The sequence below is a fragment of the Lasioglossum baleicum genome, chromosome 14, assembly GCF_051020765.1.
Source record: "Lasioglossum baleicum chromosome 14, iyLasBale1, whole genome shotgun sequence".
Taxonomy (NCBI): Eukaryota; Metazoa; Arthropoda; class Insecta; order Hymenoptera; family Halictidae; genus Lasioglossum; species Lasioglossum baleicum.
Window position 1 is genome coordinate 6,540,490 of NC_134942.1, and position 23,108 is coordinate 6,563,597.

At 50.4% G+C, this 23,108-nt stretch overlaps 1 protein-coding gene across 6 annotated transcripts in view; it reads left to right on the plus strand.

Annotated features, from left to right (window-relative positions):
- The window catches only part of Kdm3 (Lysine demethylase 3), a 368,071-nt gene that overhangs the window by 235,933 nt on the left and 109,030 nt on the right, over positions 1-23,108 (plus strand). For all 6 annotated transcript variants that reach the window (XM_076438307.1, XM_076438302.1, XM_076438306.1 and 3 more), the window contains one exon: positions 5,448-7,596. In XM_076438307.1, the coding sequence (XP_076294422.1) occupies positions 5,448-7,596 (2,149 nt within the window). The remainder of the gene's footprint in view (positions 1-5,447; positions 7,597-23,108) is intronic.

The following is a 23,108-nucleotide window of genomic DNA, read 5'->3' on the forward strand; positions in this document are numbered from 1 at the left end:
TCGAGCACAACTCATACGTCACTCCAACAGAAATAATTGGAGGAACAAGTACGGCAACCTTTTACATTAGAAATCATCGTGGCGTCGAGCTTCCGTTTCTGCGAATTTGTATAAATTGTCCCGGTCGACGAATCAGAGATTGAATGCTCGCAGGACCGAGCGTTACATCCTCGCCGTCGAGGATTGCGGGCGTGTCTTTTGCGGAAGAAACACGGAATCCTGTTTGCCCGGGTTTGCTTTCGGATTAGGATAGAAGTTGGCCGCGCGTTTATCGAAATTGAAGGCTCGGGGCCGGAAGCCACGTCGTAGCGCTGATAAACGGTCGAATGGGAAATCGAACACGTAGATCTGATCCGAGGGGATCCTCGCCTGGATCCTTGCCTGGCGTGTCCAGGCCGACGACGCCATTTCCAAGATTCCAGGCCAGACGGATTTCCGCGTTTAATTCCAATGTTCGCAGAGACAGAACGACGAGAGGAACAGGATAATCCGGCCAACGAATTTCCCGGGGATGGTAAGCGGATTCCTGGAGGAAGGTCGGCCGGGGCCGTGTTAGAATATTGAAAGGCGCGGGGATTACGCGGTCGGAGATTTTCACCGCTCCAGGGGGAAAAGAGAAAAAAGAAATGCCCGCCCGTGGACGGGTTATGAATTTTCATCCCGGCGGTATTTTTATTTGCGTTTCGGGTTGCGTACTTTACATAGACATTTTCGTTGAAGTTGGTAGGCAAGTTTTCGCGTCCTCGATTTTTCGATGACTTCATTCCCGAACAACAATGGTTCTCCTTATCTTCCAGCGAGTTTTGTCGATTTCCCAATTTTCACCAAGGTTCCTCCATTTTCCTGAAATTTTTTCTAGGTTCTTCCTCAATTTTTTTATGGCGTACTGTTTTCCTGGGTACCCCAGTGGTGTCTTTTTCCTCTCACCGCTTCTATCGAAGTTTTCCTACTTTGCCAATGTTTTTTAAGGTCAGTCCACGTACAACTCGAGCACAGTCATTCATTAATTCATTTACCCCTTGCCCTACGATTTTTCATTCTTTTTGTAGTTCGTAATTTCCTAGAGAAGGAGAAAATTTATATCTATTGTATATGCCTACATGTTCTCCAATAACTATACATTAACGAAACCAAAATAGAATTTCCTCTCGGTTTAAAGGAAATTAATAACTAGACTGCGGATTTTATGCATTTATGACAAAAATGGATACGTACAATTCAAAACAGTGGAGGTATTAAAAAGATTTAAGGCCACCGGTAAGGTTCACCTTGATAAGATAACTAAAAGAAGAATGAATTTGTTATTTGGCTCCGTTCAGAATCTTCATCACAAGTCTGACACGATATTGTTAGAAGATGTAATGCTAATATTTTCAAAGTCGGAAAAGTTCGAAGTCCCATCGACGATTTCATAAAATGCCAACTTACTTTTCGTATATTCAGTACACAGGTACCCAACAAACTTGCATATTTACTTGTACCAGACTATTTCAATAAAAACTGGAACAATTAATACAAACGATCGAATAACAATGAATATACCAACGTGGAGAGCGAATATAATCCAGCTTAAAAATTCCGACGTGTAAAATGCATGGTGTGGAACCAGTGGAGCTGGTATTTCGTTCGAACAACAAAACATCCAATACATTATATGCCATCGATACATAATTTCCATTACGTGGCGTTACTTATAGAGGCTGGGGGAGCAGTTGCCATTTCGGAAGGGTAGAGTTCAGGAGAACAGCTTTGTAGACAGGGTCTTTGTCGCTGCGGACAAAGCAACCCCTACGCCGATCGATATCGATTCGTCCTGACCCGGGGTCTCGCCAGGGGTGAAATTAGACACGGCTGGCCGAGTTTGCCGGTCATTTAAACGCTTTGTCGAAATCTGAATGTCGCGCACAGGTATTCCCATGCACCTTCTTTCCCATCGATCGACGTCATAATCCTGTCGCCGTTCATTTTCGTGTCTTTCGAACGCTAGACCGTGGCGTTCACACCTCCGCGAGCAGAAACATTGGCGAATCAGTGGCTCGGCTATGATTCAATTAGACGTTCTATTTCAAACGCCGGACAGTCTATATTTGCATAAAGATCGGCGGGGCGAAAAGTTGGCGGCTCGCTCCGGGAACAACAAACGCCGCGTGAATAATTAACCGAGCCGTTTTAAAACCGGTGGAATGACATTCCGCAGCCTCTGGGCGGCGGCCGCTCTTTATTGCTCGTAAAAAGCTCGCGTCCCAGGAAGTTCAAGCTTCTGCAGCGGGTCTGCGCCAAAGTTTGCGGAATCGAAGCTGTAGAACGTTGGATCAGCCCCCTGCCTAACCCAGACAGGCTTTCAAATAGTTTTCTTGAGTAAGACGAGTATATGCAAATCTCCGGAAGCACTTGAAGAAGTTATGATGATAGTGTCTTCAACCTGTACCATTATTAAAAGTATTGTTTACATTATTAAGTATTGTATGAGGTATTATATATCAATATTCTATCCATAAAATGAGAACAATCATATAGAATGGAATTACGGAGAGAGTTAAATTTGGGAAGGGAGGAGATCTGACTCCTGTTTGATGGTGATTCAGATAGAAAATCCCGGTTTCGCATAAATATTCGCAGGCTGGAAATAATGTTGCTCGCAGGTACGGACAGGAGAATCTATCGGCGGAGGTGTATAATTCGGGCATGAATCGGAAAGCGATTGTCGAGTAATTTACGAGCGGCTCGCGGAGTGGGAGAGTGAAAAACGATAGCCGGTGAATGAAGGCAGAGAGAGAGAGAGCGAGAGAGGGGCTAGTGGATCGAGTCTCCTCTCGCGCACGGTTATTTTCGAGCCGCTCTATTTCTGCCGTAGCACCCTGCAACGGCCGCGAGGATCTCCCGCGGGCGCGTTTGTTGATAAACTTATTTTGAACGGGACGTCGGAGATTTTCGTGCGAAAGCGGGGGAAAATGGCGATCGCCGGCGGGGGCGAGGACGAGAGAAACGACACCGGGGTCCCGGTGTAAAAATAAAAGCGTTGGCCGGCCGCCAGAGACCTCCTTCCCGCTCTTCTCTCCGTGTTCTTCTTCTTCTTCTTCTTCTTCCGAGACTCGCAGGCCCCATGCCAAGCCGCGCGCACGGCGACTCTCTAATTTACCCGTAAAACGACCATCGCCGTCGACCTCCGCGCCCCTTTGATACAGCTGACGAGGCAACGAACGACCGATTTCCTCGGCCCGAAACCTCATCGAACTCTCCTCACCCTGTCCGCAACAGAACCGCGCTAAAAGTGACTCGCCGTCTCATAAAAATTGCTGGAGCACGCTACCCCAGTCGATAAACGAGCCGGTCGCACGCCAACGCGTTTAACACCTTCACATAGATCGTGTACACAGGTGACGTTCTTTGGTTCGCTTCGGAAATTTGTTTCTGAAGTTAAATCGAAACCTCATGATTTCTTCTGAAGGAACCAATGCACTGTGCGACCAGAGAGGACTTTGTGGACTTTATTGCGCTATAAATCGGCGGGGTATAAAAATATTTTTACATTTAATTTTGATTAACTTCCGTCGTTGATACAGAACACTTTCTGGCCCGCTGAAAAACTGGCACACTTTGACGGCGTGCATCTTAAAAAATTTAATTCCCGATTTATAATTTTTGAACATTCATTTTTTAAGGAGGTACAATTTATAGTCTACTGTCAGAGTCGGTCAAAAATTTTACTTAATTAGAAATTTCGAATAAAGTTGGTTTAAAGCCCACTTGGAGAAAAGTCCACTTTATAAAATCTTTGCCTACCGTCTGATTACAAGCTGATAGCGAACAACGGTACAGGAGGAATCACTGCGATTTCGCGGATTCCGATGAAAACGCAGGCTCGCTAAGGGTTCCCACGCACGCCGGCAATTTTGCGGTGATTTTATTGGCTAATGACTGGCTCTCTCTCCCTTGCCACCGGTTTCTGTTGGCAGGTCGATCTCGACGGCGCAACGCCATAAATTATTCTCGTATTACTACCGTGTTCATAGCGGATTAATCGAAGACCCTTGAATCGCCTATATGGGCTGGCACGAACATCGGCCGAACACCAATTCCCGGGATGCAACGTTCGCTCCCTATTGAATATTAGAGCTTGGCGAGACCGATCGAGGTCAAGGAGATGAAAGCGACCACGTCGGCGCACTGCGCATCCCGAAGGTCGGTCCCGAGAACTATGTGCTCGCAGGATTAGCCGGCGGGGTTGGCCACTTCTTGGTCGCGTGCCCTGATCGATAACTTGAAACTTTTATCGCCGGAATATTTTCGGCGTTCCTCCGCTTCACCCCATCGTCTAAAAACAGAAAAATAAAGTTCGAGATCATGTTTGTTACTACGGGCGACTCGACGGGCCATAGATCTTCGTCCGTTCGCGGCAAATGCTTCCGAAAACAGCCCGGGGAGACGAAAGTTTACGGAGCTGGTCGAGGAAATGGGATACGAACTGAGAGGTGACTTAACAGATTCGATTTAGGTGAACTCGGTGCTGTTTTCCTTGCCGTGTACTTGATTCTGGAGATTTATCCACATACTTTTCATGTAGAAGCCTGAAACCAGTCGGCGTGGTTCGTCGTTTCCAACCCATTAAAATGATTAAGGATGTGTGGCAACTATTTTTATTTTGCACAAAAATTCATGATTCCCGAAGTGCGTCATCTTCTCTTTCTGCAGCTCAGTTTTCGAGTTCTCTGAATCTGGGAATGGTGGAGATGGTTTGTTTGAACGGCGAAGTTTTGTGCCAGTTTCCGCGAGTTCGCTTAGGGTTGCGGGGATCAGGGATAACAGCGATAATGCAACGGATGAATCACGTACACCGTCGAATTCAGGCCAGCTGGAATTCCCATCGCAACGGGGCCGATTCGTTACCCGCATAGTTCCGGTGTTGTACCGGTGGTGCGCGGGGGTTGTGGCACCTTTTCCAAAGGTCGCGTCGAATTATGCGGCACGTTGCGCGCGTGCATCAAAGAGATTAGCGAATCTCCAGCATAATTGCCGGCGGCGGTGATAAACGGGCAGCGCGGTGCGATGCGACGCGACGCGACGCGGCGACCAGGCTACGCTGAATCGATCGACCTTAATCGACAAGGTTGAACAAGGCTATGCCGATAGGCTCCTGATTACACCGCATAGAGCGTTCAACACGAGTGCGTCTAGCCTGTGTGATCGATAACCGTGATTATACACCGGACAACGTAATCCGATGTCGACGTGACCCTGGAAAATCGGCCGGCCCGTTGTTTACATCCCACACCAATTGGCAAAATAATAAATCCTTCATCACGAAAGTTGTGTCACAATCCTGCCGGGTTCGGGATCGGTTCATGCATTCATTCAGCAACCCTCGCATACCGGAAGAGATCCGAAATAATTCTATCTTCAAGTAAAAGCTACATTGATCTAATCGAACTGTATATCTTCTTTTCCAGAAAAGAACACCGCGCGGAACAGTCGGCGAAGACGCGTGAGCGAGGGTGCAAGTCGCGACAGGCTCGAAAAGGACACCGAGACCGGTCTGTCGACGCGGCAGGAGGATCGGGAGAACAAGGGTCCGCAGTCGAGTCGTCCGAGCAACCGGATACCACGAACGGTATTGGAAGAGGCGAACAGCGCTTCGAGCAGCGCGTCGAAGCTCCGGAAGCGTGGAACCGCGGTGAAAAGTCCGGTTGAGACCGGGTCTCAGAGACCGGTGCGACGGAGGCCGAGGCCGCCGGCCGTGCAGGAAGCGAAAGCAGAGCCCGAGGTAGCGGAGCAGCAGGAGAGCAGTCCGAGGAACTCGAAGTCCTGCGAGAAAGAGGAGCGATTAGGGAACAACAGAGCGGAGGTCGAGGAACGTCGAACAGAGTCGCAGCAGGCGGGTGAGGAGGAGGAGGACGAGGATCACTGCGATCCCCTGACCAAGAGACTACGGACAAGTCCGATCGGTAGGAAACTTAGGTCCGAGCGGAAGGGGAAGGGAAACAGTGAGGAGGTAGCGTCGGATCAGGAGGAGGCGGAGGAGGACGGTCGCAGGAAGCGCAGAGACGGAGCAGAGAGGGAGGCCGAGAAGCTCGAGGAGGACGAGGAGACCAAGTCGAGAGAACGGGACAGGGAACCGGAGCCTCCACCTCCGGACAAAGTAGATCCCGGAGGCGACGTAGCAGCAGCTCCCGAAGGGAAACCGGCGGACTCGGACGAGGAGAATCGGGGAAGGCACGGCAAGGATCAGGTGTTCGTGAATGGCTCGTCGCTGGTCGAGCCGTCGTTGGTCGGTGACAAAGCGAGCAGCGTCCTCCTCGATGCCGAAGCCGCGCTGCTGAAGCCTGCAACAGCAGCAGCCGCCACCGCCGAACCAAAGGCGAAGGGCGTCGAGGAGGAAGAGGAGCCGGAGCCTGAACCGGAGCCGGACCCGGACCCGGAACCGGAGGAGCACGACGAAGAGGAGCCGGAGGAGCAGGAGGAGGAAGAGGACGAGGACAGGGGCTCGAGGAGGACCGAGCTGACCACCGAGCTAGGCACGGAGGATAGCGTGGGCAGCGTAAGCGGCGCGAGGGCGGCCAGCGTAGAATCGGTCGTCGAGCTGCTGGAGTCGAGCAGTCAGGACTCAGGCTCCGTGCTGGAGAGGCTGAGTCCGCTTAGTGGCACCGGCGGCGGCGGCTCTGGCAGGCAGAGCCTGCTCCTGGAGCAGCAGCGGGAGCAGGAGCGGAACCGTCACAACGAGAGTCCCGTCATCCTAGCCGAGAGACTGAACAAGCCGCCACCGCCGATCGCTGGACACCATCACCATCATCTGCAGCAGTACCATCAGCACCATCATCAGCAGTCACTGCAGCAACACCATCATCAGCAACAACGTTACTCGAGTAGTCCGGTGATCCACCATCACGCGCAACAGCAGCAACACCAGCACCAGGTGCAGCAGCAGCTTCACCAGCACCGGGTAGCGAGCAGTCCCCACCAGCACCACCAACATCACCACCAGCTACCCCCGTCGAGCCTCCTAGAGGTGCAACAACAGTCGCACGCTGGGAGGGGCGGCGATGAGGCCGGCCTCATGGAAGTGGAGGCCGGGGCCGGTTTACCTGGGACTGGTGTGCTTGCCGGTGTACCGCCGGCCATCGGTATCCGAGGTGTCGGTCCCGCGGCTGGCAGCATCGCCGCGACCGCAACCTATGGCGACAGCGGCTCCGACAGCGGGGTAAGCTCCCTCAGGAGCGCCGGCTCCGGCGACGAGAGGAGCGGCAGCAGGAGCTCCGCTCTCAGCGTCGACGAGACAACCACCTCTTCGACACCAACCGCGGCTGCAACGCCAGCCCGCGTCTGGCACGTGCAGAGCGTACAGCACACCTCCCTGCTGATGGCGCATCCTCAAGCACCGCCGCCCAACACCGGGCCTAGCTCCGCCGCGGCTGCGGCCTCAGCCGCACAAACCGCACCGCCGGTCGCCTACCAAACCGCGGCACCACCGGGACATCATCATCCGGCGGTCGCCTCCGAGATGCTATGGAGGTCGCCGAGGTACCCGCCCTTGTCCCATGCTCTGCTCGGACCTGCTCAGCCCAACCCCGAGGAGCTGCTCGAGAGGGAGAGGATGCTTCGGTGAGTCCTCGTCATCTGTCTCCTTACTTCTTTGTTTCTTGCTGCGCAGGGTCACCGAGGTCGATCCGGAAAAGTCATTGTGCAAATTCTAGGCAAGTTGAACAGCCAACAAAATTCCGGATTCGTCTCGACGACCCCGTGCATATATCATGCTCTGATCGTCCGCAATGTAGATCGACGATTTAGTAGTCTGTCGGTTTCGCTGCCAATGCTTCCGAAGAAAGTCGTCGGTTTGTACCTAACTGCCCGAAACAATAATAGTCCTCGGCGAAGCACCTTGCGTGCGGCTCGGCCCGACGAAACGGAATGCCGTCGAGGCGTCGAGCAGCTCGAGGCAGCTGCGTGCATAGTTTCTCGCTCAACTTCGAGCGTCTCTTTGTTTGCTCTCGCGTGACTGCCGGCCGTAAGAACGCGGAGACGAAAAAGCGGCCGGCAGGACGCAGCCGCGCGTGTACCTGCGTGCGTTTCCGGGCGCCAGCTGCGAGCGTCGAACTTCCGTCGGATTACTATTGCGATAGTCGACGCGAGGCTGGCGCGGCGGCTGCCTCTCCTCACTCCGGAACCAATGACCCGAAACACGCCGCGTCTACATACGTGCGAACACAACACCTTCTATACGACGAGTCTGGCCCGTCATCACCTAGGAACTAAAGTCAGAGAGTTGACATCTTATGACGCTTATCCTGTTGTCAATTTTTCTATGAAACTATTTTTCACTTCATTAATTCTTCTTCACATTTCTAAGCTAATTCTTGACTTGCTTGACATGTTGAGGTGCCGAAGGTATTAGACAATTTATTATGCCATCCTTTGATTGCTTTATTTGTCCTCGAAATTATGCTACCGTTAGCTTGACTAGCTGGAAGTTCAGCAACTAGAAGCTCAGCAAAGGGGTTAACCACCTGCAACGATGCTGATAAACCTGCAAAGGATGACCTCGCCGAAGGACAACGCGGTTTTCCGCGAATCCGTATCCGAGGTTCGCGAATCTTATTTTCGGATTACCAACGATTCCAGTCTCTCGAGAATAGCACGGTGAAGTAACTCCGCGTTTGTTTGCACGCCGGACAAGAGTGATTCATCGTCGAAAGGAAAAATGCGGGAGATTCGGGGCCCCGATGCACCGGGGCGCGTCCGGTTACGTTTCCCCGCCATGACATTGGTATTGAACAGTCCTCGGCGCTCGTTTATTTGCCGCGAGATCGCCCCGGCGAAAATAAACCGCAACCTCGCGCCGTTTATTTGCTAGCGAAGACAGAAAAATCGCGGAATTCCGCGAACCGGTCGAGGACGGGCTCGATTCCAGCAGCCAAATCCCCGACGAGCGCATACGATTCATCAGGGAAACCGTGTCGGAACACGCCCACGCACAATTTTTCGACGCCGCTGTCATTCGCGTAATGACGGATGTCCTCGATTTTCGAGGCTGCGGGAGTAGGCCAGAAGTTTTCTCTAAAGAAATTATTTTTGTTTCATGGGTTTATTCTGATCGCTCTATCCTGAAGAATAGTTTGAATAAGAAATTTGTTCCCCTTGTATGAGAAAGTTTAGGTCAGATTATCCTCCGAAATATCTTTGCTTTTCAGGTTACTCCCAGCGGGTCTCGGTACTTTTAATCTGCCAGTCGTAATGACTTTAATATCTCTGTAGCAATCGCGAGTAGGCATGTGTTCTTAAACATTTATTTTCTCTCCGCTGCTTTCTGGGGTGATCTCGCCCCCAGAAATCGCTCTATAGCACGAGCAAAAAGAAATAGGTTTGTGTTACGGGTGAATTAGCCGGTTTGCACGCAAACTTCCACGATTTTCTGACCGTCTCGAGCCTCTCCGACGCTCTCCGAATTATTTGCGTCCGGTCGGTGAGGAAGCTTTATCCTTGAACAGTTTTTCCCGCGAGATCGTTGGAACACGTACGGGGGAATCGATCGTGGCCGCGGCACAGATCCCGGCCCGATTGCCCCGGCCGTATTTTCCGATGTCACGCGAAATCTTCATTAGCCGGGAGATGTTCGTGTCGACTCCCGGAACGCACTTGGCTCGGAGCTTTCCCCGGCGCGGTGCGCTGGCGATCTCGTTTCGTTTTCGTGCACGCCGTTGGATGCATGTGGCCACGAAACCTCTGCAACGGAGAGCCGATCTTAATCACCACCGGCGGGGAGCGATCGATGAACCGAGAGCGCGCGCGCGACCGTGCTCGATCGACGCGTGAAATTCGCCAGGCCTCCTCGAACCACGTAATCGCGGCCGACCGCACGAAACCTGGCCCTTTACGAGGCCCAAGGCTCTATTAACGTTCCTCTGTTCCGTGGAATACCTAATTAAAGGTCCGGAGCTGCTCAATCTAGTTAGGGCTGACCGGCTTGCGCCGTTTACTCTGCTAGGACATCCTCGTGCCGAGCTGCCGGTCGATTATGCGTTCACGGCTGCAATTATCGTCATTGTGTCGTCTTAATACGCGATCTTAGAGAAGGGTTAAAGAGTTCGTTTGAAATGAAGTGTTGAGTCTTAATGAAAGAGAGGAAGGTTGCCTTATAAACGATCCAGGGCGCAGACCAAGGGTGAATAACGCGAAGAAACCCGGATTTAGGTGCGCGGATGCAAAATGAGCGATCAAAAGCGTGTTCCGAGGAGCGTAACCGACAGTTCTGTTCCGATCGACCAACGCCGGTGCCGGAAGACCGCGTAATCCTCGACTTTTCCTCGAAGGAACACGAGGCTCGCGGTTCCGCGCTGTTATTCTGCTCCAAATACGTCCAATTACGTGGCCTCTCCGTGTAACGAGCACGATTTAACGCTTATGCAAGCCTCCCTCTTCTCCCCGGTCGACCTTTCCGCGCACACATCCATGGTGTGTGTATGTGTGTGTGTGTGAGAGAGAGAGAAGTAATCGGCGACTGTGGCAACAGAAACTGGCATTTGGGCACAAGGTCAGGCACTCGGCAACTTTTCTGCCTCCGACTTCTCCTGCGTCTTCGCAGCTGGAAGACCTCGTCCAAGATCGTTCGGTAACCGGCACGGAGGGAAAGGACTGGCTGGAATGCTCGATAGGAAGCTGTAAAAATTGTTAGTCACTGTGCCTGCGAGCGAAACGAATGATCGATGCATCTTGTGTTCAGACTGTGGCCTTGTACGGATCTACGCCTGCTATCCACGCTGGACTCGACTTCTTCTTCCTGAAAAAGTTCTTCTGGTATAAACCCTGAGTAGTGGTACTGAGTACTTGCTTTTAATAGAAAAGATTGATCACCAGAAATGACTCTAGACAGGTCCTAAAGATCATTCTTCAAGGAATTTGCTTTTTCCTTTCTGATCAATGCTCTTCTGTGGATGGTCAACTCCGATTCCGACAGTACTTGCTTCTAATAAGAAAGCATGATCACCAGAAATGATTTCAGACTGATCCAAAAGATCATCTTCTTCAAGGAATTTGCTGGTTTTCTTCCTGATCAATGCTCTTCTGTGGATGCTCAACCTTGATTTCGACAGTACTTAATTCTAATACGAAAGCATGATCACCAGAAATGATTCCAGACTGGCCCAGAAGATCACCTTCTTCAAGGAATTTGCTTTTTCCTTCCTGATCAATGTTCTTCTGTGGATGCTCAACCTTGATTTCGACAGTACTTGCTTCTAATACGAAAGCATGATCACCAGAAATGACTCTGGACTGGCCCAAAAGATCATCTTCTTCAAGAAATTGCTGTTTTCCTTCCTGATCAATATTCCTCTGTTAGTGCTCGATCATTACGCTGATAGTGCTCGGTTCTAATAGAAGTCCATCCTCTTTACGAATTTGCAACCCGATCTAATTTCGATTTCGGTTTGCGAGCAGTGTGGGACTGATTAGAGCTTAATTTCTAGCCAAGCCTAGCTACCTATCCCAGACAATGTGTCGCCGTGTTGGTCCGACCGATCCATCTTCTGGTGACATGGTTTTGGTGGTTGTAGACGGTCTCGTCGCGGCGATAAGCCCCGATAAGAGGTTGTAACGGGGACGGAGACGTTCATTGAGCTCTCCGGTCGGTCTGTCCTTTTACCTCTTTGACATTTCGAACGAATTCATTGCGCAACCAATTGGCAGCCGCGGCACGCAGACTTTCTTCTTTCGTCGGGCCGGGTCGGGGTGTCATTGAACACTGTTCGCGCGCGGATGACCAATTTATCTCGAGGTCATCGCGTTATCGTCTCTCACGGGGGGGACAAGCGCGTTCAAAGGCCGAGTGGGCGAACGGTCAGCCAATGATCGCCACTCATTATGCGGTTCACGTGGCACACGTCCATCAGCGCCGACAGTTTACACGCTCGTCACGCACATGCGTGCAAAATCTGTCTGCTGGATGACCGTACTCCTCTCTCTCTCTCTTTCTCTGTCTCTCCTCTTCACCAATCCATTCGTGTCCTGCCTTACCCGCTCTGTCCCGCTCGCTCCTTTCTCTGCGGCCCCGTAATTACCTATCGGTGCTCGCGAAGCCACTCGCTGTTCTGGATCCGGTGTAACAGATTATACGCCACCGTGAAAGCAGAGAGCACGCGGTACACCGACCGAGTTGTCTGTGGTTACGTCGAATAGCGGCCCGATTACAGCTGCTCTGCTCTGGCGGATGCTCTTTCAATCTAGCCGGGTTTCCTTTCGGAGAGCGCCTGCCCTGTCCAGTTCATTTTACGATCTTATTTTACCGATCGCTCCGCCACTGGATCATCGTCGCACGTAATGCTCTCTTCCAATTAGCGTGCCCGATCGACTGTAATCACGTTTTTAACGCAAACTCACCAGTCCCGATCCGTGCGAATTAAAATTGAATACGGTCCACGGTGCGGTGAAATTGCTTCAGACAATGAATAGGTGGAGCACAAAATCTGTGAAGATTTTGCACTATTTTCAACTGATTTCTAACCATTGTACTGTCGAGCTTTACTCCATTCAGCAACTGTACTGTTTCATAATCTGTACGCTTCTATACAGTCTATGAACACGTGGATATTCCATAAAATCGAAGTACAAATTTAATGTAAAAATTTGTTTGCGAATGTAGACAAATAATTCCGTCCTTATTTTTCAACTTAACGTGTCAACCACAATGGTCCAAGACTTTCATTGTTTTTCCTCGAGAACAAACACTCGGTTCATTGTCATTATAATCGACCGAGAGAGAAGATTCAGTGCAACAATAGCAAGAATACGGCTTCCCAGCGCGAATAACCAAATTCCAAAGGAAGACTACAAGGAAGCCCTAAACAAAGTTCGAACCGCTGGATTAGAATTATTTCGCGCGGTGTTGGACCGTTCCCGTGGCTCGGGCCCGTTAATTAACGATCGCGGAGCGGCGAGAGCAATTAAAAAGTTCGCTATCGGCTGGTTCGGAGGTGGAGCAATTAACTGCTTCGGAAGAAAGACGACATTTTGTTGGCCGTTACTAATTATCCGACTGTGGAAGACGTTCCGGGGCGTTTGAAACGGTGCCAGGTTAGCAAGCAACCGGCGGAAGAAAAAAGTGAAAAAGAGAAAAGGAACAGGATCGTCGTGGAGAGAACCAGAAAGGGAGTGAGTGAGAGAGAGAGAGACAGAGGTAGAGGGGTGGTTTTAAAAGGCCGAACACGCTGGCCTGGAGAGGAAAAAGGAAATTCAGCGTGCAACCGATTCCGAAGGTTTCGTTCGGCTTCATTGAACTCTCTCGTGTCGGCAGAAAAATCAACGTTGCGTCAATGACTTCCCGTTTCCTCCTACGTGGGCTCTATTCGGGTCACTGACTTAACGAGCAGAATCCAGCTAGAGCGAGAGGGAAGGAGAGAGGGAGGAGGAGAGAGTCTGTATTCTCGTCTCGAAATCGCGTACACAAATAGCGCCGCGTATAATAATGTGTACGCCGCTGTAATACAGTCCCGGGCAAGATGCTCACTGTCTGCGAGAATTTACACACACATTTTGTGATTATCTCGAAAAATTATTCGATGCTGCCGGAGTCTCCCAAAAATTATTTAGACTGCGGGACTTGCATAATGTTCAGCGACTGCATCGTGCAATTTCAGGGGACGCGTCTGCAGCGACGAAAAAACGAGGGAAGGTACGTCGGTCGTTTCTAACACGAGAGACCATTAGAAAGACAAGCGCATCTTCCGACCCTTTTCTCGTCCGGTGAGAGGCCTTCCACGAGTGGAAGAACGCGAAACGAGATTTGCGTGGCCGAGAGCCATAAAACGCGACACGCACACGCGTGCGTGCACCCGCCGCGTTCGCCGGGCCCCCATTAGCATGGATCATAAAGGTCCTCAACCTAGTGAGTCACTGCGGGTTAATAATTACTAGCGAGAGAGAGAGGAGAGAAGAGTCCCCGGTCCCTCTCTCCGTGTGTGCGCAACGCTCTCTCGTGTTATTCAGAGCCCCGGGACCGAGGAACGGTAGCGAGATGAAGCGCGTCCCAGTGCTTCAATTACGACGCTGAAAGAACCGGTGACAGGGAGAGGAGGACCACCCGTATAATCTCGCTTTCGTCGCCGCGATTCGGCAGATTTAAACGCTTGGCAAGAGAGCCGGGCGATCGTGATTAATCGAGGCCCCCGGCCGAGGGCCGCAAGCTACATTAAACGCCCAGCGAGAAAATCCCGTCGTCGTCACGGTGCACGCGATCGTTGTCGCAGGTTCGACGAGTGCGAGAGAGAACGAGAGCTTCGCGACAAGCGACGGACGAACCGGTGACGACGCAAGGCAGGTGCGCGTCACGTGGAAACACCCGGCCAATTATATTTAGACGCCGCGTGTCCCCTTTCTCCGGCGATCAAACTTTCCGCTCGAACTCGGCGATACACGTCTTCAGAACGTACAGCTACGGGCTCGTTTGGCCTTGCCTCGGGGCAGGAGCTTGCCCTCCGGGGCACTGATTCCGCTCCGTGTACTGCAAGAGCGTGCACGAAGTGCATACATAGTAAGTCTACGTGGGGCATTTCGCACTGAGGGAACGAAATTAGAGGATTCAGAAGTAGATCTTTCTTCGGAGGATTCGGGACAGGCTAGGTTTTTCATAGATTGCCCTCTGGAGCACTGTCGTGGCTCTGTTGGGGACGTTCACTCCTAAGCCACGCCTACTTAGGGCACAGGAAAAGCAGGTTTCGAATACACAGCTGGATTTTAAGGAGATACAGATTGTCTAGGTCAGACGTAAGTATGTGGGATGCTCTGTGGAGTTTATGTTGTAATGGTCTAGCTCTATGAGGGGCTTGAACACTTAAGCCACGCCCATTTAGTACTTTCTGAATAGTAGAAGTTGGATTACATTTCTCAACGTAAGATTTCAAGGGGATACACTGTCTTTTAATAGAACCTATATTTTGCATTGATTGGTCTATGGTCCTCTACACTGACCTTGTCAAAAGCGTGAGCACTTAAGCCACGCCCTTTTGAAGTCCTCGCATCGAAGAGGTCGTGTGAGGCCTCTACCACTTGCAGATTAATATTGTACTTCTCCATTATTGGAAAACCTGTATCACGACAGTTCTCATGATGTGCAGCATAGAATTGATAGAATTCAAAAACCGAGAGATTTGAAAATTCAAAGAGCAGCTTTATTTTTTTAGTGTTTTTTCCCAACAAGAGGTGATCGGTCGGAGTTCACAGCATCTGCTCGCCACATCCCGTCCCGAGGAATTCCGGCGCCGATCTGCGAAGGACGTACGCGCGTTTATCGCCGGTTTTATTGTGCTTTTTACGCGTGCCCGGTTTCCGCGTAACAAAGCCGAATAAATATTTATCAGCGGCGGGACACGTGGCCCCGGTTGATGCGCGCGGAGCTCAGCCTCCGATCGAAACTGCTCTGCCTTCCGGGGCTCTCTCTTTCTGGCAGCTATCGAGAGCACCCATTGTGCTCTCTCCACGTTGTATCGCCGTCGTATAAAATGCGTTATCGGCGAGAGCCCGTTGCTCCCGGAACCCGCCACTACCCGTTACGCAAAATTGGAGCGTTCTGTCGTTTCTGGTCCAAAAACGTTCCGCGGAATGTCCGCGGAACAACGCCGAACAAGATGATAAATAAGTCTCGCCGCGCCATTGTCGAGGAATGGCTGGGAAACCGGAAACAATCGTGTAACCCTCCGATGAGCATTGTTATCCGGAGCCTGCCCGTTATTCGGCGCCGCAGTGAAGTCCACGTGCACCTATTCAATTTGAAATATTTCATTTAATTTCCACGTGTTACAAAATAAAAAAAATTTTCTTTTCGAAAGCTTGATCCCGCATTCGCGAGACCAGACCCGATATCAGGCCCACTTTTAATCGCCCTGACCCCTCTCGCACACTTCCCCCTAGTCTTCCCGCGGTGTAACGACGGCGCGAGGATTTTTTACGAGGAAAGTAAAACGAAACGGCCCATAAAACCGGCGCGGTCGCAATTCCATCTCTCCTCGGGTTCGGCCTCGAGTCGCATAAACTTTGCAACAAACTTCCTCATCGCGCTCCAGCCCCTCTGCTCCCTTTGCCCAGCTATCTCGTCCCCGACCGGGTGCCCGAAGTTAACGAAACGATCGTATCCGGGGCAAAGGGCCGCGGCGTTTAACGACGCCGAGCTTTACGACCGGAGTCTGGACCCTCAGGAATTTTTCCGACCCGGGAACCGAGCGAGTTTCCGTTCGCGAAAACGCCGCTTCTCCTGTCGGATCGTCGCTCGTTCGGATTCCGCGAGCGGAATCGTCCCCCGGAATTTGTAAAAATATCGTTCCTCTGCCCACCTGTGGAGGATCGACCTCTCTCTCCCCATCTCGCTCTGATGAGAATCCGCTTTCGCGATCTTACCGGGGAGGAGGGATGAATACAAATTCCCTGGAAGCCTCGCTCTGCTCCACCCGGAACTCCTTTGGGGGTAGTTCGCTGAACCCTCCAGCCGGGAAACTTTGAATAAGAGCCTTCTCTACCGCCGGAAATTCGCAAAAATTGTTTGTTCTTCTTCTACCACGGCTATTCTGGTCTCGGCGACAAACTTTCCCGAGTTTCAAGATTTTCCTCCGGCCGAACAGAATGGCTACGATGTCGGGCCTTTGTTTAGACTTTTCGCGGCCTTTTCACGAGCCGAGACGGGCTCAGAGAAGTTTGAAATGTTCACGACGATCCCAGTTAGTAGCTGTTATGGTTTACATCCCTTCGGACTGCCTTGTCGACCTGTCAAGAATTTTGGGGGTGCTCAAAACTAATTGAACTGAACATTTTAACAACCTTTATGAGTATAAAGAAATGATGGTTTCTTAAGAGATAAAATTGAAGAATGATAACTAGACTGCGGATCTTTATGCATTTAGGGCTTATGAAAATGTACAAAAAGGGCTAGAATATAAAATTCGATCGAATCTTGTATAATTTTTTTCATTTGTGTTTGATCTACAAAGGCTGTTTCCATTAAAAATATGATTTTGTCTCATTTATCACATTTCATTTCACTGTCTCATAAACATCCGCAGTCTAATGATAACAACACATATTCTGAAGACGCAGTTCAAAGATAAAAACTCTCTACCCATTAGTTTTGAAAGACCATAAGAACACATTGTAGCATACCCCTTCGTGACACTGCAAACACTCGCAGCTCGAACAATCGATGCAATTTTAAAGAACATATTCTCCGGAGTGTAAGGGCTCCGAAAAAAATTGTTATCGTCACGGGAGGCAGCTTTCATCGGAAGTATTCTCAGTCGAGGGTTCGAAGAGAGCCACCCCTTCGGAAGCTCCTGGGTCCTGTCTAAAGCAGAGAAGTGAAATTACAGTGGCGCGATCGATATCAACGGAACAATTCCGCTCTCGCAGATCCTCCCTTTCTTGCTCCACTTGGAAGAGCGAGTGCTGGGGCGCAGTTTCTTTCGGTGTGAAACGCGATCGGCTCGTTCTCACCGAGTGCAGCACGAGGACGTTTTTCAGCGGGCGTCGGGAGCTGTTTCGGTCCACGGTTTTTCCTACACGGAAGGCAAACAGCCGGTGCGCGCCACCGAGGTACGAACCCGGTCTGATCTGTGCTGGCTTTTTCCACTTCAACCCCGACACGCTTCGGAATTTCACCAAGCCCTTCATTCTTTTGGCGACCTGGTTAGCCGTGAATCAATTCTACCCTGTCCACTCAATCATTCTATTCGCCTATCATTGGCTTTATAAAATTGTATTTCAAGTAAGGATGCAATTGAAAAATTTATCAATCTTGATGAATAATCATGGGTTGATATGTATGATATTATTTTTTACTCTTCCTTTTACGATGATCACAATGAAGTGACGAGCGTTGTCCACATTCTTACTCAATCTTCATTAAATTTAATATTTTCTGACATATTAGTCATGAATCCATTCAACCCTGTCCACCCAACCATGCTATGCATCTATTGGTATTTATATTGGTTTTATAATTGTATTTCAAGTAAGGATGCAATTGAAAAATTGATCACTCCTGATAGTAGCAGTAGAATGTTTTTTTTTCAGTCAATAATTATGGGTTGATATGTATGACATTATTTTTTACTCTTCCTTTTACGATGATCACAATGAAGTGATGAGAATTGTCTTCAAAGCTGTGCCCATGTACAACATTTATTCTATGTAACTCGATTTCCATTAAATTTAATACTTTCTGACATGAGTCAAATTTACAACCCCAACTTTGTAGAACTGTAGAACAATCTCCACATTCCAGACGTGAACACAGATCCCCAAAGAAGGCACAGGTTTAATCTTCGCTCCAATTTCTAAAAATTGAAGCGCCCCTCCCAAGCGCCCGATCTCCCTACGACCATCGATCTCGTTTTTCCAAGCCAGCAGAGGGTTTCGGGAGAGCGTTCTAGATCCAGGAGAAGATGCTCGGAGATTCTCCGGTAACTCCGGGGAAGTTTCCCGGAAGGTTTTTCTCGCCCTTCGCGTCGACCTTCCAAGTTCCAGAGCGAATTATCTCCCTCTTTTTCCCGCGCTCTGGCAATCGGTGATGGTAGAGTGTTGCTGTGCGCACGGCGAACTCACAGTCTCAGCGTTTTTCCCCCTGCGACGTGCTCTTCTCTCTTCGATCGTTCCCGTCCGTCCGTGACGACCTCGATGCTAGGCGGCTACCGGGTATTTTTAGAAGCGGCGGTTAGGTCCGCGGAGTTCTAGCGAAAAAGTTCGGTTCGATTCATCTTGCCGCATCGATTCCGGTCTTGGAAGGAGGTTACGGTCGCTCGGCGATGTCGTCCTCGTAAACCTGCCCTATGGACGATGGAATGGAGGATGGAGGATGGAATATGGGACACGGGGAACCTCCCCGGACTCACGGTTTTAATAATCCAACCGCTGGACCGTCTAATCAGACGGCTTTTTATGTTCGGGTCGTAAAGTTCTGACGTTTGGGACGTTGCGGACTTTGTGGCACGAACTCCGCTCGCTCGACCCTCGCTAGTTGTTGAGCCTTATGGTAGTCGTTGCTAGTTCTCCTTGAGACCTATCATGTAGCTCAAGTGCGGTCGTTTTTCGCACAATTAACGACGACGCTCAATAAAAAATATATGTTGAATATTTTTTTAAGAACTGTCTTTATAACATACCAGTCCCCAAAATTACAACTTGAATATGCTCCCTTATGCTCGCCCACTATAGTGACCAGGGACAAAGACGTTTAATAAAGTTCTCAATGTAAATAATATGCCAGCTCTCTAAACAAGAAAAATAAATATAGAGAAAACCATTCCTGCTCACAGACGACCGCACAAAACAGTAAAAATCGTATCACGGAACGATCGTTCGCAGCCGGAGTGTCCCAATAATCGTCGCTCAAAGCAGACTGTCTGAATAAAACGTTTAAAGAGCACGTTCGGTGCTCAATGACGCACGAAATCCGCATCCAGGTCGTAAACAGTGAAAGAGAGATCGCACGGTGTCTGGGCGTCCAATATTTTCATTAAAGTTTTCTGTGTGACGTGTACTGGATCCACGTCGGGATACGGTGCAGCGTCCACTTCCATAGAAAGAGATGCAGAGGAACGGAGAGAGAAAGAGAGAGAAGAATCAGCGAGGAGAATCAGCTAGCCGAGAGTATCCGGCGTTAAACGTAACGCCAGAAACTGGAACAACCAGTTATTCGATTCGCCTCTCGACTCGTCTCTCTGCGAACTTTCCCCCCGCCGTCGTCCGCCCTTCTCCTTCCTGAATGCTAACCGCGTCGTGACTAGAACCAACCCGACGAGCCGGGGTATTCTGGGTTACAGCGGCTCCGTAAAGTTCGCCGGCGTCGTCGTAAACTCTCCGGGGCTGTCAGCACACTTATTCGCGGCGAAGAGCCGCGCCGGGGACCTGTCGCGTAGCACAGGCCGTTCCGCGTCGCGACGCTGGCAAACCTTGGAGAGAACGATGCTCGACATCGATCCCGAAGAAAGCTTTTCGCCCGCCCGCACCCGAGACGTGTCCATGATTATTCGGGAGAGAGACGCTTCCTCGATCCTCACCGTAAACGACCGCTGGAAAAACAGGAATTTCTTGATGGAACCGCTGCTCTGCCGTCGCGTTAGGTATCTCTGACCTGGATCTTCCCTTTGGAGTTATTTGCCTCCTCGTGACCTGCTCTCGTTCCCTTTCTACGCTAGATCAATCGCGTCTCCGCGAGACTCCCGAGAATGCGAGATCGGAATCGAACAGATTAGGCTCGTGACTCAACGGAGCCCGTGATTCGTTCTCAAGATCCACTACAGCAGTCTCAAAAGTATTGGTCGTAATAAACTCTCCTTGTGGATAACGAAGATGCTTGTCTTCAAAGAGCAACACGGTTCAATGGGAAACCAAGAGGAAAACCACAATCAGATGTGCCCGAAGATTCTAGCAACTTAGAGGATGTTATCTCTGTATCCTTAGCTCTTTAACAATCAATATAGAAGCTGTTAATTCACCTAGCAACGTTAGGAAACCAGTAGGGTCCACCTGCTTCGCACTGTATCGATGTTTTTAGCTACAACCAGATGTGCCCAAGGACTCCAGCAACTTAGAGAATGCTACCTCTATAGCCTCAGTTCTTTAACAATCAATATAGAAGCTGTTAATTCACCTAGCAACGTTAGGAAACCAATAGAGTCCACCTGCTTCGCTCTGTATCGATGTTTTTAGCTACAACCAGCTGCTCCTAAAGGCTCTAGCAACTTAGAGGGTGCTCTGCCTTTGTATACTTGCTTCTTTAACAATCAATATAGAAACTGTTAATGTACCCAGCAACGTTAAGAAACCAATAGGCTCCTGTCCACCTGTTCCACATTACACAAACGATTTGATCCATCAGCGTAGAGAATGCTACCCTGTCTCCACCGATTGATCTCCATCTCGAGTGTGAAATTGGGAGCCAGACGTCGCAGTGTCCTCGTTCGTGACACCAGAACGGTGCTATCGGTCTTTAAGGTGGCGAGGGGCCGCGAAACACACGGCAGCCTTCCAGAACCCCAGCCCCCGGGGTTGGCCTGTGCCATTTGGTATTCCGCTCGGCTCGGCCGGAGCGGCGCTCGCGCAGGCATTCCTCCGGAACGTGCTAGGCATCGGGCCCTGCCTCCGTCAACTCAGCTCGCTCGGTTGTGCGAACGAATTCTGGATTCTAAGCGCGCGTCACCGAGCGGTTCCCTGAAAGAGGCGTAGAAGGGATTGCTAGGATGGCCGGATGAGCCAGCTTCTCGGGGAACTTCCGCCAGTTTCGGACGCGCCGCCGTGAATTCTACGATCGGCGACGCGACCGTCTCGGCCAGGAATAAGCATGCGCAACCCAGAACAACACCGCGCGACAAACTGACAATTACGTTTCTGCGTTTCTTCACCACTCCCTTCCGCAAGAGTTCGTCAAGCTGATCGATTCCGATTGTTCGTCTGCGGATTTGATTCATTTATCACAAACATGGATCGGATACAATTGAGTGGGTCAAGTTTTATTTCGCGTAAGGATCCGCAGTCTACTAATTGTGCTCAGACTCGAACCTGATGGTACCTCTACTTTGTCCTCGATTCTATAGAATGATGTATAGATGAAACTCAGACCTGACCCAGACCGTCATCGAGGCACAGGACGATTCTGATTGTTGGACTGCGGATTTGATGCATTTTTCACAAAAATTGATCGAATACATTGACTAGGTGAAGTTTTATTTCGTATAAGGATCCGAGGTCTACTAATTGTGCTCAGACTTGAACCTGATGGTACCTCTACTTTGTCCTCGTTTCTATAGAATGATGTATAGATGGAACCTAAATCTTCATCTAGTTCCATTAGCAAGCAGTTCGCACTTAGAGAACCATGTCCACTGAGGGTACCCTCTAAATTGCTAGACCCTCCGTCCACCTCTGACCAACTACACTCAATACAGTAGCATAACGCGCTGGAGAAGAGCCGGATTGGCTCCCCAGAAGACTGGCATGAGTCCCCGCGCACGCGCCCCGTGATCCCACCTCGCTCAGCCGAACTATACTCCCAGCTGATCGCTGTCTGACCAGTTAGTCTAGCCCGAGGCACAGATGGGTTCTACGGAATCGTTCGCGAGCCAGTTTCCATGTTCCAGGAAGGGCGTCACCGGGCGTTCCGGTTTCAGATCTCAGTCGGATAATTGCCCGGCTAGATGATAGCGTTGATAGGTGTTACCAACCGAGCATCTCCGTTCCTTTTTTCTTTTTTTTTTTGTTCGGAATAACACGATAGAAGTTGACGCGGACTTCTGCCGCGGTAATTGACGCGCCGATACTATCTTTCTGGGGTAAATTAATCCGGAGTCGGTACGCCGGCCAATTAACATAACGGCGCTTTTATCGCTCGATCGTTCGCGTTCGTAAGTAGGGGAACGTTTTCGATTTCGTCGGGCGACAACGCGTGGACCCTCCCTCGTTTCTTCCTCGATCGTTTCTGGCGTGTGTTGATCCTCGATCTCTCCTGGATCGAGACACAATAACAAACCGGGCTCGATTAGCATCGCAAATCATCCTGTCCCGATGATCCGTTTATAAACACCGAGCCAAGGGAATTCTCGGAGAACGTGCAGATACGCGTTCCACCGGCCTCATTAATTCGAGAACGTTGGCTGCGTTACGTGCCGCAGTTCCGCGAATCGATCGGAACGCAAAAAGGAGATACGAACGCGCCGCTTTTACATTTTTATGCAACCGCCGTTTAATTCTATTCGCCTGTGTCGACGCTGTTGATCTTGCCTGATTTAAATCCTGGAATTCTGGAGAGCGGGAACGATGGTGGTCGACGAAATATATCCGAAACCAGGACCATATTACTACTGGCAGAGTAGATTGTGGTTGGAATTTTACTACTGACCATCGTATCAATTTGGCATCGAGGAGCAAACTGTGCAAACCCTATTCTTCAAGGTATCCTACGGGCCTGAGGCAAAACGCGATTTAGTAAGCGCGTACAGTCCTTGTTGCAACAAGCTGGCAGCGGGTCGAATTAGCGAGCGGATCGTGGGCAGAGGCTGATGGTCGATGCCGATGGCGATGGTCTATCGTCGAGGAGAGGCAGCGAGGAAGATGGAGGGAACACATACTCGGCGCGTATCTACGTT